This window comes from Saccostrea echinata, unplaced genomic scaffold, assembly GCF_033153115.1.
Source record: "Saccostrea echinata isolate AGI-Se365-2 ecotype Australia unplaced genomic scaffold, CSIRO_AGI_Sech_v1 ptg000008l, whole genome shotgun sequence".
Taxonomy (NCBI): domain Eukaryota; kingdom Metazoa; phylum Mollusca; class Bivalvia; order Ostreida; family Ostreidae; genus Saccostrea; species Saccostrea echinata.
This window is the reverse complement of record NW_026889757.1, coordinates 9,356,193-9,374,372: the sequence shown is the minus strand read 5'-3', so window position 1 is coordinate 9,374,372 and position 18,180 is coordinate 9,356,193. Positions and strand designations below refer to the sequence as shown.

At 33.3% G+C, this 18,180-nt stretch overlaps 1 protein-coding gene across 1 annotated transcript in view; it reads left to right on the top strand.

Moving 5' to 3' along the window:
- The window catches only part of LOC133181045 (serine/threonine-protein kinase 36-like), a 47,785-nt gene extending 30,116 nt beyond the window's left edge, over positions 1-17,669 (top strand). Inside the window, exons 29-32 of the mRNA XM_061315573.1 lie at positions 3,428-3,557; positions 15,022-15,094; positions 16,239-16,335; positions 16,633-17,669. Coding sequence (XP_061171557.1) covers positions 3,428-3,557; positions 15,022-15,094; positions 16,239-16,335; positions 16,633-16,830 — 498 coding nt within the window. The 3' untranslated portion in view covers positions 16,831-17,669. The remainder of the gene's footprint in view (positions 1-3,427; positions 3,558-15,021; positions 15,095-16,238; positions 16,336-16,632) is intronic.
- Positions 17,670-18,180: the final 511 nt, after the last annotated feature.

Sequence of the window (18,180 nt, the reverse complement as noted above, 5' to 3'; positions counted from 1 at the left end):
TTAATCAGAGATTCATGAATGATACTTCTTGTATGTTTCATTATACAATTTAAGGTTTCAGATAATGCAATTTTCAGCTAAAGAATGACTAAGTTTTTTAAGCAGGTTTGTTCTAAAGTAACAATTAGTCCTATATTCACCAAACTTGCATGGATGATACATCTAAAGATGCATGGTACTGGACTTGCTTGGGATGCTGGATCTGGTCTACATTTTCTGGATGAGTGACCAGGCTAAAGTTTTTGGGAGAAAGTTCATTCTAACCTGGCTACAAGCCCTATGCTAACCAACTATGCTTTGAGGATAAATTTATTGATGCACACTACCAGAGTTGCTTTGGATGCAGGATTTGACCTGCATTTTCCAGATGAGTGACCAGGTTAAAGTTTTTAGAGCAGGTCTTTTACCAAGAATCTATAAAGCCTATCTGAACTAGACTTGCATGGATGGTGTATCAAGGGATGCACACTACCAGAGTTGTTTCGGATGCAGGATTTGACCTACTTTTTCTGAATGAGTGACCAGGTTAAAGTTTTTTAGCAGACTCATTCCTGTAATTTCAAGCTCTATTTAGACCAAACTTGCATGGATGATGCATCAAGGGATGAACACTCTCAGCTTTAGATGCTGGAATTGACTTAGCTCTTTCAGACCATAATTGCATGATTGTTGCATCTAGGGATGCACACTGCAAGATTATTAGTCCCCTACTGGTGAAACCGGAGGGAACTATAGGTTTCCTCTGAGTCTGTCCGTCCGTCTGTCTAGCTGTCCGTCCATCCGTCTGTCCTCTGTCAGTCTGTCCCACTTGGTTTTCCGCACTTTTTTTCTAAATGCTTGTAGATATTGAGCTGATTTTTAATATGTGAGTGTATCTCGATGAGTTACAGATCAAGTTTGCATTTTGTTCTGCTTTAATGATTTTTGACGGAATTACAACTTTTTCAATTTCTAAGGGTTTTCCGCAATTTTTTTCTAAACGCTTGCAGCTATTGAACTGATTTTTGGTACGTGACTTTATCTTGATGAGTTATAGATCAAATTTGCATTTCCTTCCACTTCACCATTTTTGGTGGAATTATGGCATTTTGAATTTTTAACCAGAACCAGATTACACTTGCTGATAGGGGACTAGTATTGCTAAGGCAATACTCTCAGAATGCTTGTTAGTTAAGTGTGGCACTTTGCATTTTATTTTATGATAACATACTTTAAGGTGAGCTCAGTAATCTTTGATTACCTATGTTTTTACAATATACTACTTTCACAACAAAGTTATTCTTGAAGTTTGGTGGACTGAGTTGTTCTTCCCAAAATGGCAGTATAAATAGGCAAATTTTTTGATGGTCTCAATTTCAGGCCCAGGAAGGCTATTAACAATGGTTTGGGGAAGGTTTCATTGTTGAATGCAGTCTCTAAAAATCTTCTTTATTTCTGAACATTAAGCAGTTAAACTGTTGGCATGATTGTAATAAGCACTGACATTAAGCAGTTAAACTGTTGGCATGATTGTAATAAGCACTGATTCCTTTACCAAAATTGTGAAATGCATGGCCCCAGGGTCAAGGATTCTAGAGTTAGGAAGGGCTCTATTGATGATATAGTGAAAATGCATAATTTTTTTAAAAAAGCTTCTTCTCTTTCCCTGTATATTTAGCAGACAAATTAAGTGCATGATTATGATGAGCATGGGTGCCTCTTTCAAAATTATGAAATTTAAGGCCCCTAGGTCAGGGGTTCAGGTGTAAGGGTTGGGCTCTATTGCTCGTATAGTGAAAATGCATTAATTTTTTGAAAATCTTCTCTACTCCTGAGTATTTAGCAAACATACAAACATACTAAGTGCATGGTTATGATAAGCAAGGTTATTTCTTTTAAAATTTTGACACTCTTGGCCCTAAGGTCAGAGGTTCTGGTGTTAGAGTTGGGCTCTATTGATTGTATAGTAAAAATGCATTAATTCTTTAAAAATTTTCTCTGTCTAAGGGTATTCAGCAGAAATATTAATTGCATGGTTATGATGAGCAAGGGTGCCTCTCCCAGAATTGTGAAATTCCTTGCCCCTGTGTCAGGGTCTCTAGTGTGAGACTAGGAGTTTATTGATTACCACGGGAAAATGCATCAATTCTTTGAAAATCTTCCCTGCACAGGGTTGTATTATATTCAGGTGACCGTTTAAGGCCGTTGGACCTATTGTTTAATATTTTCACACATGTTTCGCAAAAAATCCTGTCTCATGAGTGAAATAAATACCATATTCAACTACAAAAACATTAAATTTTCTGTATTACATTTTTCATTTGCTTCTGTCTTTTCAAATGCAGTGTCATGGGTTATAAAGTCAGAGTGAGAGGTTTTGAGACATCATAGCTAAACAAATATTGTAATAAAATATGAATTGTAACAACAATTTGGAGAAACTTCAGCAGTTTAATATAGTCTTTTTTTTAGGATGGTTTCTTATAACAGGCTAGGGAGTATTTTTAAAACACTTTCATAAAGGGAAGGAAAAACTCGAGTTTTGCCACACTTAATTTTTTTCATAGCAGACCTCTATGTGACCTCTAAAATTAAGGTGCCAACTGGCTCCTTATCAAAAAAATTTAGTCGCCAATGCAAATTTTTAGTCGCCAGGCAAATTTTTCTTAGGTGCCAATTTAAAAACTGATATTAGTCAATATATAGAGACATGTCGATTGCTAACTTTTTAACTTCTTTTCTGCTCTTTATAAAAAAATATTTGAAAATGTTTATAGTTCAATAATTTGATGATCACCAAGTCAATTTAAAATGGTTGCCAACTTGGCGACTTATACAAAAATTTTAGTAATTTTTAGGCACCATGGCGACTAAATTAGTTACCAATTAGAGCCCTGCAGTGTGTGAACACTTATGATTTTAATATTTTTTCACAGTGTGAATTCTTTCAAAACTCTACTCCCCCTACAGTTTTAGTCCAATTTCAATACTCGTAACTGGATACACAGAGTAGACTACAATGAGTTTCATAATTCTGATCACTGATTTTTGATTTTGATGAATGGTGTTGCTATGGTTACTATAGAAATTTATATGAAATTCTTTCAATAGGGTACTTCTACAGATTTAGTCATATTTGCAATAAAAATTGACAAAAAGAAAAAGCCGAGGCTCATTATTCTGTTTATTGCTGTTGTTATACTTCAAGTGCTAATCTTTCTCCTCCCTTAGGTTATAGTACAGTAGAGCTACAGTCTAGTCAGAGACTTCTGGTTCTAGATCAGATCTGATTTTAAAAAGTATGCTTAGTCAATATGTATGTACTTAGTCTAATTTTTTAAATATAGATAGGAAATTAATTTTTTTCGTTTGCCCTTAAAGAATTGCTCTTTGGGAATGATCATGATTTTTGTGATAGACAAATTTTGACTAGTATGATTATTTCTAGGGAGCCACTTATGCTATTGGAAATGCTGCATTCCACTCTTCAGAACTGTACATGAAATTGAAGCCAGTGGTTCCAACACTGGTGGAGTTGCTGCGGGATCCAATGGCTAAAACTCGGGCAAATGCAGCTAGTAAGTACTGAAAACTAGGTCAATAGAGAACAGTCCGATTTATTGCAACTGCAGGAGATACAGCTATTAAATTTTAAAATATAGCATTGGAAATTATTGTTAAACATAACTGGTTAATAATTATTTAGAAATCCAGAGAAGAGCTCTAACACAAAAGTACAATTTGATGTTAGTCATTTTGTTTTCCAAGTTGAAGTGGGAAAAACCTGAAGATCAAGTTGGTACAAAAATAGATTGATTTTCAAATAATTTTTTTCATGTTAATATAATTCACTTAATTGACAATTACCAGTCATAAACAGTCATAAACATTAATAACATAACTAGGGTGTTCCAAGGAACACATGAGTCGCCTGCTTTGTAGCTTCATTAAAGGTGTAAATAAATCTAATAGTCGTCAGCTTTTTATTTATTATTAGCAAGAGAGTTCATGCATTTGCCTGCAAAAAAAGGCATCCATGGATAGTATAAGACTGCAGTAGAATCTGACAATCAAAGAAAAAATGGTTCCCTAACCCTCAAATGAATAATTAAATTGAAATTATTAGAAATAACTATTAATCATTTTATTAATACGTGTGTCCAACAATCCTCCAAAAGAGATTCAGTCTGTCTTTACTGCAATTGTCAGTCTACATGATCCATTGTGGAATACCAATCCCAATATATTTTCATGGTACACTGTATTTAAATATAAGTTTGTGTGGTAACTGAATATTATACAGTTTCAAAGTACTTTTTCTCGAGCTAAACATGTTTCCAGTAATCCTCCAAAAGAGATTTCAGTCTGTCTTTACTGCAATTGTCAGTCTACAGGATCCATTGTGGAATACCAATCCCGATGTATTTTCATGGTTTACATGTACAAATCATCCTTGGATAAAGGGAATTCAGGTTTATTCTCATAAGGGCCTCTTTCAAGGGGAGATAATTAAGAATTGATGAAAATTTGGTGTCATCTTTTAAAGAACCATCAGGCAAGAAAAGTTGAAACTTAAGTGAAACCTTCATAACATAGTGTAGACTCAAATTTGTTCAAATCATGATCCACGGAGGTAGGGTGGGGCCACCATTGGAGATCAAAGTTTTACATGCAAATATATATGAAAAATCTTTAAAAATCTTCTCCTCTAGAACAACAAAGCTATGATTAGTGATGTTTATATGAAAGCATCCTCAGGTAATGTACATTCAAGTTTGTTCAAATCATGATCCCTGAGGGAAGGGTCTGGCCACAATAGGGGATCAAAGTTTTACATAGAAATATATGAAAAATCTTTTTTTAAAAATCTTCTTTTCAAGAACAACAAAGCCACAATAAGTCATATTGATATGGAATCATCCACAGTAATGTAGATACCAGTTTGTTCAAATCATGACCCCTTGGGATAGGGTGGGGCCACAATGGGAAATCAAAGTTTTACATGCAAATATATATGAAAAATCTTTAAAAATCTCAAAAACAACAAAACCACAAATAGTCATATTGATATGGAAGCATCCTCAGGTAGTATAGATTCCAGTTGTTCAAATGATGACCCCAGGGGATAGGGTGGAGGCACAAAAGGGGATCAAAGTTTTACATTGAAATATAAAGGAAAAGCTTTTAAAATCTTCTTCTCAAGAACAATAAAGCCACAATTAGTCATATTGATAGGGAAGCATTCTCAGGTAGTGTAGTTTCAAGTTTGTTCAAATCATGCCCCCTCCCCCATGAATATGGAAGCATCCTCAGATAGTTTGGATTCAATTCCGTTCAGAACATGGCACCTGGGGATAAGGTATGGCTTAAGAACATGCGATCAAAGCTTTACATATAAATATATAGGAGAAGAAATCTGCTGATGAAGAACAACAGGGCCATATTGATTCAGGTTAGTGTTGTGACCCAGGGGCCTCTTGTTGTAGTAATGAAGACAGTTTCTTTGCCTATTCATAACATAAATAGTACAAAGGAAAACATAGTAATTCAAATAAAACATCAAGATTTGATGCCTTTCTACATGTTCTATGTACCCCTAATATGTCTTTAAATATTAGGTGGTGTGTTTTTTCAAAAGGAAATCGGTCTGAAGACATTAAATCACATTTGAAGTCAGTTATCCATATGTTTATAGTAATATCATTGACATATAATTTTAACATAATTTCAGTTGAAAATTAATATTGGCAGGAAAATTTGATTTAATAGCTTAATATGCTTTCCTAGCATGTCATGATAGGTGTTTAGCTGCAAATTTCATTTTTCCATCAGATCTGAACACAACACTTAAAAATATATATACATTAGGCCATCATTTAAATTTTTATACCCCCCGCAAACGAAGTTTGGGGGGGTATATAGGAATCACCTTGTCCGTCTGTCTGTCTGTGCAAACGTGTCCGGTCCATATCTTTCTTACGGAGGAACATTAGAATCTACTACTACAAACAAAGATTGTTCATGACCTGAGGGTGTGTCATGACCTTGCCCCAAGGTCATTTGGGCAAGTTCAAGGTCACTGAGAGAAAAGGTTCATAACTCATGTCCAGTCCATATCTTTCTTATGGATAAACTTTCTGAGTTCCCATTTTACACAAAGATTGCTTATGACCTGAGGGTGTGTCATGACCTTGACCCAAGGTCATTTGTGCAAGTTCAAGGTCACTGACAGAAAAAGTTCATAATTCATGTCCGGCTGTATCTTTCTTAGGCCAAATAAAAAAATATGTGTGGTTCCGGTCCCTATTTTATACCCCCGACCCTAAACTTTTTTCCGGCAATTTTCATATTTTTTCCGGAATTTTCCCCGCTTTCCGTCATTGGCTCTGGTATTAGTTTTAGTTTCAGCAATGGCAGCCTCCAAGCAAAACATCGTTTCAACACTTAGTGCAAGTGTTCAATTAATAGTGTTAAATCTAAAGCAAGCTAGCATAGCGCGGAAGCATTCCTTTTTTCCAGCACCATGTTTTTTGTTTTGTTTTGTTTTTGCTTGCCAAAATTAAATAAATAGACAGACAGCTGGCCAGGTAATATGCCTTTGGGAGTTAGGGAGAAGATAACATGAGAAAACATCATTTGATTGCATTGATTATGCAAGAAATAGCCCAATGTGTAAGATAGATTAACTTGTAAATTATTAAATAATTTAACAATGTTTAAATCAAGATCGTTTCTTTTAAACCGAAAGTAGAAAAAAAAAACAGTTGATGAGGAAAAGTGAAAAACAAGACAGCTGAATTTACCTGAATAAAGTTAACTTACATAGTACCAATACATATGAGAAATGAGCTTGGAAGTATAAAGTCTTCAATGAGGCAAAAAGTTTTCATTGTAAGAATTTAAAATTTTAACAATATGAAATATATTTCCTCTGACAGCTCTTAGCAGTACTCTATGTCCGTTTTCTAGTTTATCGTTCAATATTTATTATTAAATAAAATAAGAATTACTCTGGATAAAAGTCATTAATTTCTTTTATAAACATGGATTTAAAAACAGGATGTTCACCTCGACTTTTTTTTTTTTTACAAAAAGAAATTAATAAGATTTTTAGTGGGTTTATTATTTTTGATTTAAAAATATTTGTTTCATATTCATAACTAGGGTGTCCCTACCAATGTTGACTTGTATATTATCACGCCACATCTAAATGCCACTTGCAAAGCAGTGATAGGTATTATTTAGAAAAATTTAGAAAATCATTTTGTAAAATTAAAAAAAAAAAAAATCCCTACTTACCTACCCTAATGTTTTTGGAGGTGTAACCAGAACCACACATATTTTTTGTTTGGCCTTATGGAGAATAATGTTGGGATGTTGGGAGTTTCCACTTAACACAAAGATTGCTTATGACCTGAGGGTGTGTCATGATCTTGACCTATAGTCACTGTAGAAAAAATGGATAAATAATACATCCATACTTTCCAACAGAAAAATACTTGAAAAATTGTTATTTATTTTTTCATTGTAATAAAAAAAATGTTATTATAAGTATTGATGTTGTATCAGGCTGCGCCTTAGTTTCATTCATTAAAAAAATATAATGAGCAATTACCAGTTTTCCCTCTAAATGTTTAAACAAATTGTGAACACCTCTTAGATCCATCAAATACTAGTATTAGTGACTTGGCACCTTCTCTGATAAAACCCTGCGGGGGGTATTTGTCCATTTTGGACAGTTCTTGTTTTTGATTGATGTACTACGACCCACATTTTTCAAGGTGGGTAGGTAGGTAGATAGACCTTTTTTTCCAATATTTTCTAACATTTTAACAATTGTTTATAAACCACAGACCTAGAAATTTTCATTATAAACACCTGACAGATAAAAAAATTAAATAAATTATCTTTTTCTGTATAATCTTTAATCTTGAAAAGTATCTTAGAAAATTGATAGACCTTAACTTTGAAAACAATACAGATAATCTATTTGAAAAAGAAAGGAATTTGAAGTACTGAAAAAAATTATTGGGTAGGGGCAATTTTAATGGATCTGTAGGAATACATCAAACAAATCATTTTTTATTGTTGGCCTTAGTTAATCATTTGGTGATTGAAATAAGATCTAAATGATGTTACATCAACTGATTTTCTTGAAAAAATCATAACATCTGTTTTTTAGCTCACCTCAACAAAGTTGGGGGAGCTTATGTTAAATACCCTCTGCGTCGGCATCCCAGCTTAAAGTTTTTGGTGCAGTTTTCTTTTCAAGTACTTCTGTGCCTTATATTAATCAGGGATGCATGGAGGATGCTTCTAGTATGTTTCAAGTCAAGGTCAAGGTTTCAGATGCTGTAATTTCAGCTGAAGAATGACCAGGTTAATGTTTTTGGAGCAGGTTAAAGTTCTTAGAGCAGGTTAAAGTTTTTGGAGCAGGTCTCATTTCCAAGTAACGATAAGCCCTGTATTGACCAAACTTGCATGGATGATACATCTAAGGATGCACACTACCACACTTGCTTCGGATGCTGGATCTGACCTACATTTTCCGGATGAGTGACCAGGTTAAAGTTTTTAGAGCAGGTCTCATTACCAAGTAACTATAAGCCCTATATTGACCAAACTTGCATGGATGATACATCTAAGGATGCACACTACTGGACTTGCTTTGGATGCTGGATCTGACCTACATTTTCCAGATGAGTGACCGGGTTAAAGTTTTTTAGAGCAGGTCTCATTACCAAGTAACTAAAAGCCCTAACAAGTAATATACATGTGTTATGTGAAAGCCCTATATTTCTCTTTCAAAAGTTATGACCAACTTAAAGTAATGTTAAAATTTTTTAAAAGAAGGTCAAACTTTGAGGTCAAGGTCATGGGGTCAAACATAATAGCATATTTGGAAAGGTCTTGTCACAGGTAATTTACATGTGAAATATGAAAGCCCTATCTCTTCTCATTCAAAAGTTATGACCAAGGTTAAAGTTTTTGTGACAGACAGACCGGCTGACAGACGAATGAGATATAATGTCCCCTTGCTTTTGCGGAAGCGGGGGACAATAAAAACAAAAGTACTGGTTGCTAAAGAATCTTCTTCTCAAGAACCCCTGGGCAGATTATCACCAAACTTACACATAAGGATGGAGATATGTTCTAGATTAAAAATTGTTCAAGGCATCACATTTGGGCAAAGGGTGTGGTCTCAAGGTCACTTCAAAGTTGACCTAAAATTATGTTTTGTTAGTTTTGGAATCTGAATATTTCAAATTGTCAGAGACTTGTATCATCAAATTTTATTAGTTGATGCATCTTGGGTCCTCAAAATGTTTCAACCAAAAAGTAGGTCACATTGACCTTCTTTTTTGAATTTCAAGGTTTTATCTAAATATTTAGGATATTAAGAGGCTTAGATAAGAAGCAATAGGGTTGTACATTATTCATTAAAAGAGTGATTAAAGGCCTTTGGGCCTCTTTTTATTCAGTTTGTATAAAAGTGCAGATCTCCACACAGTATGAAATGCTTTTGAAATATCTACAAAGCACACATATAAATTCTTTTCTTTGTATAAAAATGTTTGTTTACAAATTTTTTTTAGTACAAATATATTATCGGTGGTCCTATGACCTTTTCTAAATCCAGATTGATATTGGTTTAATAGGTTTTTTGCATCTAAGCATTTCTGTAAAAGGTCTGTAAAAAGTTTTCCTAAATAATTTGTAACACTGAGACCTCTGTAATTGTTTGTATTAATGGGGTCTTCATTTTTATATAACGATGTAATAATCAAGGGAAAGGTTCCATTCTTTGGACATTTTTCCATTTTTAAGTAAAATATTATTAAACAGTTTTGTAAGAACTGGTAAAAAGGTAGTATTGTTTATTTTGATAAACTCATTTAAAATTAAGTCAGGCCCAGCACTTTTTACCATTTCTCAGCTTCAAAATGCTTTGTTCTATTTCATCTTGAGTAAACAAAAAGTCTAATGGATTTAGTTCCAGTATACCTATATTTTGAGCTCTCTTCATTAGTATATTGAATGTTCAGTAAAGATTTGTAGTGATCAACGAATTCTGAATAATTCCAATTGCTTCTGCATTAGTTTTCTTTTCTTTGGGGCCCATATATTACATATAGATGTATGGTTTAGTAGACGTTCAATACAACCAATTACAAGTACTCTAAATGAAAAAAAATCACAATGGAACTCCACTTAATTTCTAAAGTTGTTTTGCTTTTATTGAATGCTGAAAAGTCCAACAGTCACCTAGGAATTTAATTTCATTTGGCCAGTTGATTTACATCTTCGATCTGTACGTGCATGGGATAATGTCTTGTTTTTTAATAAGAAAATAGTGGGAAGGATGGGATTTGTTGTTCCACAGAAATCCTGACTGAACAATTAACACCAAGTGATTGCAGTACTACCAGGATGCATACATATTTTGCTATATCTGGAAATTACCGTAATTACCAGATTAAATTAAATTACTTAAAATGCTAGAATTTTTCATAGCAAATATAATTTATCTATTAATCTTTAAAAAGAATGAACATGTGTCCTTGCATGTTTTTTTTTGTTTCGATTTATAGACACTTTACCCCTGGAATTTGCAGAGTTATCAAAAGTATATACTGAAGCAAATAAAAAAAGACATTTGGGGATTTTTGGGATACATTAGATATAGGAGTGAAGGTTTTTTTTACTTATTTATTTTGGTTGTCAGGAAATTTCTGGATTGGAATTTTTTTTACTGGGGTGACCTCCACCCCCCCCCTCCCCCCTTTCCCTGGAAAAAATTCCTGGATCTGTGCCTGTAAAATGTCCCAAAACTTTCTGCTATTTAAAATATCTATTTTTTCACAAAAAAGTCCTGTGAAGACAGCTAAAATTCCAGTGCCTATCTTACTCAGGTGCTCAACTTGCATACATACAGCTCAGTCAGGTGAACACAGAGATAATCATCCTTGTCCTGAGCTTGCATTCATATTCCATTTTAGCTCACCTCAACAAGTTGGGGGAGTTTAAGTAATACCATCGGCGTTGGCGTCCCAGGTTAAAGTTTTTGGAGCAGATTTTTTTTCAGGTACTTTTATGCCCTAAATTAAGGCAGTTCAAAGTTAATTCTACGTTTAATGTCACCTCTAAAATTCAAAACCTACGACGGAGGGAGGAAAAAAAATTATAAACAAACGAAAATTTTAAACATTTGTGAATTCAGTACGTTAAAAAACACTATTGAGTAATAAAAGTATTGGATATGACATCCAAGTCTAATTTCCTAAGCAGAGTTTTTCCTTAGTATGTATATAGAGTTGAATCCTTTTGTGAGCAAACAATGTAGACTGAATGTACAGGAGAGTGGCTTTTTGTCCTTTGGATTTATATTGCCATACGTCCATGGTATCCTGTAGGAAAATGCTTCTTCTTATGGGAATAGTTGATCGATATCTACAATTAAAATTATGTTGAAAGTATGTAGTACATTATAAAATTGAAAATATCTCGAAATTGAATTCTGCTGTTTTTCTACTCATAGTACTAGAGCTACCGGTACTAGCATTTAGTTTTGAAAGTGTAAATACTATATTTGGACCATAGGTGTTAGATTATTTTACCTTGAATTCCACACATGACAGGATTCTTCACTTCTTGGAATACCCTAATTACTTTCCTTACTCCCCTTCACTTGAAAGGCTCTATCTTCTGTAAGCTTCTCCCTGCTCAAATGGCAATGACTAGTATGAACTTTCCCTAAAAATGTAGCCATTTGTAGGTACATGAATGCTACATTTATGAAGATATCAATAATCTTAATGTTACTTTAAATTTTTACAGAAATATTTTAAGATGAAACTATCAAATAAAATTTAGATGAAGCATTTCACTGTATATTATAAAATCTTTGTTTTTGACACACTTTGCAATCAGTTAGACATTAAAAAGTTTTGCAATTCTCTCTAAATACAATGAATAGTTCAGCCAACATAATTACTAACTGAGAGTCTGTGATACAAAAACTGATAAAAACTCAACAAACTTGACCTTGTCATTAACTTCAGTCATAAAATCATCTATTTTTTACTTAGTACCGTATTTGGCCGAATATAATATGCATTGGTGTAAAATACGCACCCCCCTTTTTGAGCCTGAAACTGGGGAAAATAACGCAGTTCGGTTGTATTATACGCAACAGAAAATTTTACCAAGCGGTGTTCTGAACTTTTGAAAATCGCGGTAATTTGCTATGAAAATCGGCGCGGAGATAAAGTGCCGAAAATTTACAGAACACGATATTTTATTCAAATGCGTTTTTATTTTTAATCTTGACTTTCCATATCGCGGCAATCTGGAGGAAATTATTTATTTTAACAAAGCACGAGATAATGTTGCATTAAAGTATTAACAGAGTTTATTATTAATTTTTTTTGGCAAACGGTGGTACTGAAATTATACGTCGCCATATTCTAACTATTCTTTGTGGAAATAATTTTATTTCAACAAAGCACGAGATATTGTTGCAAGTTTAACAGTTGTCATATTTATTTTTAGTTTAAGGTAATCATATTGAAAATTATGTAAATTTAACAGGGCAAGCGATATTGCAACATCAAAGTATTCATAGACTACGATTTTCCTCTTTTGAACTTGAAATTAATTAAATAAATAGCTGATGTTATAAAAATAAAATCAAAATTTAACAAGTGTATAAAGTAAAGTTATCAACACACCTCCAAAGCTGTGAAAAATGATGTACAAAGGTGGGATATATGTCTTCATGCATCGAGGTAATCTTCGTGGATATCTTATTTTCTACAGAGCACGAGTAAATGATAACACTTAAGTTTCAACATACTTCATATTTCATTTTTTAACTCTCAACCATTTTAACATGAGGCCGATATAAGATAAAGTAAAATTACATTTAACAAGCGTTTAACTGTTTAATGTGTCGTAATCAACACACGCTTATACATACAAAAGATCATAAACCAACCCCCGATTTTTAACAAAGAAAATAAAGCCATTAATAAGGGCAGTAAATAATCAGTGCTCTATCTGTAAAAACAATGCTTTGGAGTCGGTAAACAATTGAAATGCCTGGAGGGGTGTTGAGGGGTACAGTGACAAGCGCACGTGTTCACAACATTGGCTTCCATTCATTGGGACGTATAGAGGGGTGTTTATGTTGAAATGAATTTTCACTGAGTTATTTAAAACCTAAAATAAAATTTTATTATATTGTATTTCATTAATTAAAAAATGACATTACTTTTTTGACCGAGTGTCTGACTGATTAGGTACATGTGTACTATGTTTACGGAAGCACGTGGCAAAGGAATGTGTGAACATCTATAAATAACATAGTTAATGGCGGCCTACACGGAGACGATGAACATGCAGCTAAAATTAATTTTAACTTGCTTTTAAATTTAATTTAACTATCAAAAGGTTATAAATATAACATTTTTAACAAGTCTACATTCCAACAATAACTTTCGAAGTTTTAAATACGGCGATAAACAGCAGGAAATTGCACAAGTCTCTAGGTATGTGCATATGATAGGCGTGTTTCATATGAAAGAAAAACCTATCAAAATCCCATTGTGGTGTAAAATATGCACCCCTTTCTCACAGAAAATTATTTTGGGAAAAAAGTGCGTATCATATTCAGCCAAATACGGTACATTTATGATCCCATACTGTTTAATTCACTAGTTTTCTTTTAGTAAGACACCAACTTCGGTATCAAAGCACATTTTCTGTCACTAAGGGATGCAGAATTAAGTCGTTAAATGTAGAACCAAACCGGAACAGATATATGAAATTCCGAACTGTTTGTTTTTTTCAAAGACAGATTTCTCCTGAACCTACGTGCGCGGGTTACGTTAAACATAGAATTAATTTTAAACAGCCTAATCAGAGATGCATGGAAGATGCTTCTAGTGTGTTTCATTGTACTAGTCAAGGTTTCAGATGCTGCAATTTCAGTTAAAGAATGACCAGGTTAATGTTTTTGGTGCAGGTTAAAGTTTTTGGAGCCAGTCTCATTTTCAAGTAACTATAAGTCCTATGTTGACCAAACTTGTATGGATGATACATCTAAGGATGTACACTATCAGGCTTGCTTTGGATGCTAAACCTGACCTACATTTTCCGGATGAGTGACCAGGTTAAAGATTTTGGAGCAGAACTCATTTCCAAGTAACATACAAGTCCTTTGTTGATCAAACTTGCACGCATGATACATCTAAGGATGCACACTACTGGACTTGCTTCAGATGCTGGATCTGACCTATCTATATTTTCTGGAAGAGTGACCAGGTTAAAGTTTTTGGAGCAGATCTCATTTCCAGGTAACTATAAGTCCTATGTTGACCAAACTTGCATGGATGATACATCTAAGGATGCACACTACTAGACTTGCTTTGGATGCTGGATCTGACCTACATTTTCTGGATGAGTGAGGAGGTTAAAGTTTTTGGAGCAGGTCCATTCCCAAAAAACTAAAAGGTCTATCTGAACCAAACTTGCGTGGATGCTGCATTAAAGGATGAATATCCTTAAACTTGCTTCAGATGCTAGATTTGACTTACATTTTCTGGATGAGTAACTTGTTTAAAGTTTTTAGATAAGTCCATTCCAAAGTAACTGCAAGCCCTATCAGACCAAAATTGCATAAATGTTGCATCTAGGGTTGCACACTACTAGATCATTAGTTTAGTGTGGGACTTTGCCTTACTTAAAGACAACATTCGTTGAGGTGAGCTCTGTAATCTCTGATTACCTTTGTTTCCTTTTTCACAGAGTATTCAAAACTTTAAAAAAATGTTTTATACTGATGCATTCCATTTCTAGAACTGATGTCCTCTGTACATACTTTAATTCTTAGTTTGATGCATTAGCCCTCATTGCAAACATTTTTTTACTTGTAGATTAGTATGTTTTGGAGTAAATGTGTTAAACTTAATTACATGAATGCATCCTGTTATTTTTAAGAATAAATACTATACATTGTAACCATTGATTCTTGTTACACAGGTGCTTGTGGCAATTTTGGAATTCATTCCAATGTACTGGTGTCTGATTTAAAGAAATCCAAAGTTATTGTCAGGTAAAATAATTTCCAGATTAAAAACATTTTTGTACACTTCATATATATGACTAGTATCTAACTAATATGTAAAGGTCATATAGGGGTCATAATGATTGTTGTAAAGCATGCTCAGTTATAATGATGCACTTATTTCATGGTATTTGCTATATGTTATAACCAGTACCTTAGAGATAGAAGTTTGGGCCAGAGCAATATTACTAGCTAATCGTGTCAACAATCTCTGGCTTTGAACAACAAGCTTTAGATTTAAAACATGCAATGTTTTTCCTATGGAAGTGAAGAGTTAAAAATTACACACTGTTTATTAGTAGGAACATGTCATTAAAAATTATAAACTTTCCCTTCCCTTTCCCTTTACTCTCATCAAACATATATTTAAAGCAATATGAGCTGCAACTTTGATGTCAGAAATTTTTGTTGCAAAATTGTAATTAACAATTTCAATGACAGGAAAGAAGAATGTTTATAAACTTCTGTTGTTCATATTTGCGATGGAAGAACTATTTTTAAGCTTTAGTTGAAGCAGAATTACATTATTGTCGTCCTGTACAATATTAATTCCTTATATAGTACTATATGTTCGATGTACAGAAGTCTTTTTTCTGAAACAATTTAATACTTAATTTAAGTCAAATTTATCAAAAAGGATAAAATTACATAAAACTTCATCAAAATACCACATTTTATTAGCAAAATTAAATTCTCAAAAATACAGCTCATATTGCTTTAAAAGAATTTATTCAGACATCAAGTATGTAATCACATGGGTCTTAATGTTATGCAATACATAAACCCTCCTGTGAAATATCATAAGCCTAAAAGTTAACAGGTAAAAAAAAAAAAGACTCGCAAGGCTGACACTTGTTTGAAAGAACAAGAATCCAGGAAAAACACTAAGATACATGTATGTTGAGATATCAGAATATTTCACACCAAATTTGATAGCCCACATCACAGTCAGACTTGTGTAAGCTGACCCTGAATAAAGCACTCAAGTTAACCAAAACTGATTTTTATTGTGAATTATTCGTTCAATTCATTTATTACAGATTGCTTAAATATGTCGTATATGATCTTTACTAATATGTATTCTTAAAAGTTTGTGTGAAGCTTGGTAAATATTTGAATTATTGGATTATAGGTTATTAGATTTGGCCTGTCATGAACAACAACAGAGTGTTCAAATTAGTGCAATACTGGCTCTGAGAAGTCTGACAAAGTTAGAGGAGCTGAGAAAGGTGAGAATGGCTGTACAAACCAAATATAATAAAGTAATAAAGTGGATTATCAATAGATTGTTTTATAAACAAATAATACCTTATTAAATACTCGAATAATGCAGCTTTTTATGGAATTTGAAGATATGCAAAAATGAATTTATGAAAAAATTTAGTTGAAATTTCAGTTCTAGAGATTCTGAAGTCCCAATCACTATGTATTTTAACCCCAGTATTGTGAATCCTCAGTTTCTTGACCTCCTTGAGTTTGAGATAACAAGGTTTTACTGTATCTTTTTTGTCTGTGTGTATTTGTAGGAGATGATTTCCCACAATGCAATAGACAAACTGAACAACGTCACTGTTGCCAACACCCCACGCCCGTCATCCTCCATCATGTCCCATTCCCACCTGGTACAGGTTAATCGAAGTGTTCATAGCAGTCATGGTCAGGGTAATGCCACCGTACACACACACTGTAGCAAGCTTGTCAAAGTTTTACAAGGCAAAACATAACGTTAAAAACTTGGAGTAGAAGGAAGCTTGCTGATCGAGCTGTGAGACAAAAATTTGTGTGTTTAATCTGCAACATTAATTTATTGTACCACATTTGTGAACCACCCGTCTACAGAATAGAACTGTAGCAAACCAAGATTCAAGTATTACGTGAATGTTTACTTAATTGTGGTATATTACTTATGCATTTCAAAACATTGTAAGTGTGAAAGAATGACGTGCCAGTAATATGTTCTGCTCCAAGGAACAAGTGAAAACCAGTTCTGCATAGCTTGCCTATGTTGTAATTCAAACTACAGGTTGTTAATCTTATACAAGCAAGTTTTGAGTGTTTTAGCAGTTAGTTGGGCTCTAAACATTAAAGTACTGAACATCAAAAACAGTTCTAGATGTTTACATAGTGATAAAATTATGTAATGAATAAAAATTTCTAGTGCTGATGCAACATGTGCCAACAATTATAGACTGATCATATTCAAAAAGATCATATTTTCATAAAGATCAAGAAGCACTTTAAACAGGTCATCATCACAGTCATGGTAACATTTGGCCACCCTCGGCATTAATCTCACCTCCACAATCGGCTCTATTAAACATTGGACTGAGACTGAATACATTCATCACAACATCGTCCTTGTCTTAGAAGCTGTTGAACAAGCTCATATTTCTTTGTGTCTTTATATAGATATATTATATATCAACATTGTTCTAATTTGTCATTCCAGTCTGAGTGAATTTATTTGTGTATAATTTGTTAAGATTATTTTATTGTCAGTGTGTGTATTTAACACATGTAATTGAGTAATTTTATAATAGTATACCGTCCAAATCTCTGTCTGAAATAAATCAATACATATATATAAATTTTACTTCATTGATTTTTTTCGCTAAATATTACTCCTGTCATGACAAGGTGATACAAAATTATGAATTGTTACCAATTTCACTTCAGGCACAATTTACATTTGTTTTAAGAGTACTCATGCTAGAGGTACAAAGCTTTTAGAATATATTTCAGATGACTATTGCATATGGTGTTCTACAACGAAGATTTCCCCTTGCAGAAATTCACCCGAAACATTAAAGCTTTCTCTTGTTTAAGTTGGTTCAAATACATAAATCTGTATTTTTTCAGTACTCACTGAATAGTTTCCCATATATCCCGTGCAAAATATTTAATTTTCATTGATCTTGTTAGAGATAATTGATTATTTTTGTATTGTATTATTATTGCATTTGTTCATAGCTAGATTAACTAAATATCGTAAGATATTGAAATGTTTTGGATGATTCTAAATGTGCTATATTGTAGGTCATGTCGTAAAGGTTTCATGATCCTACAAATACATG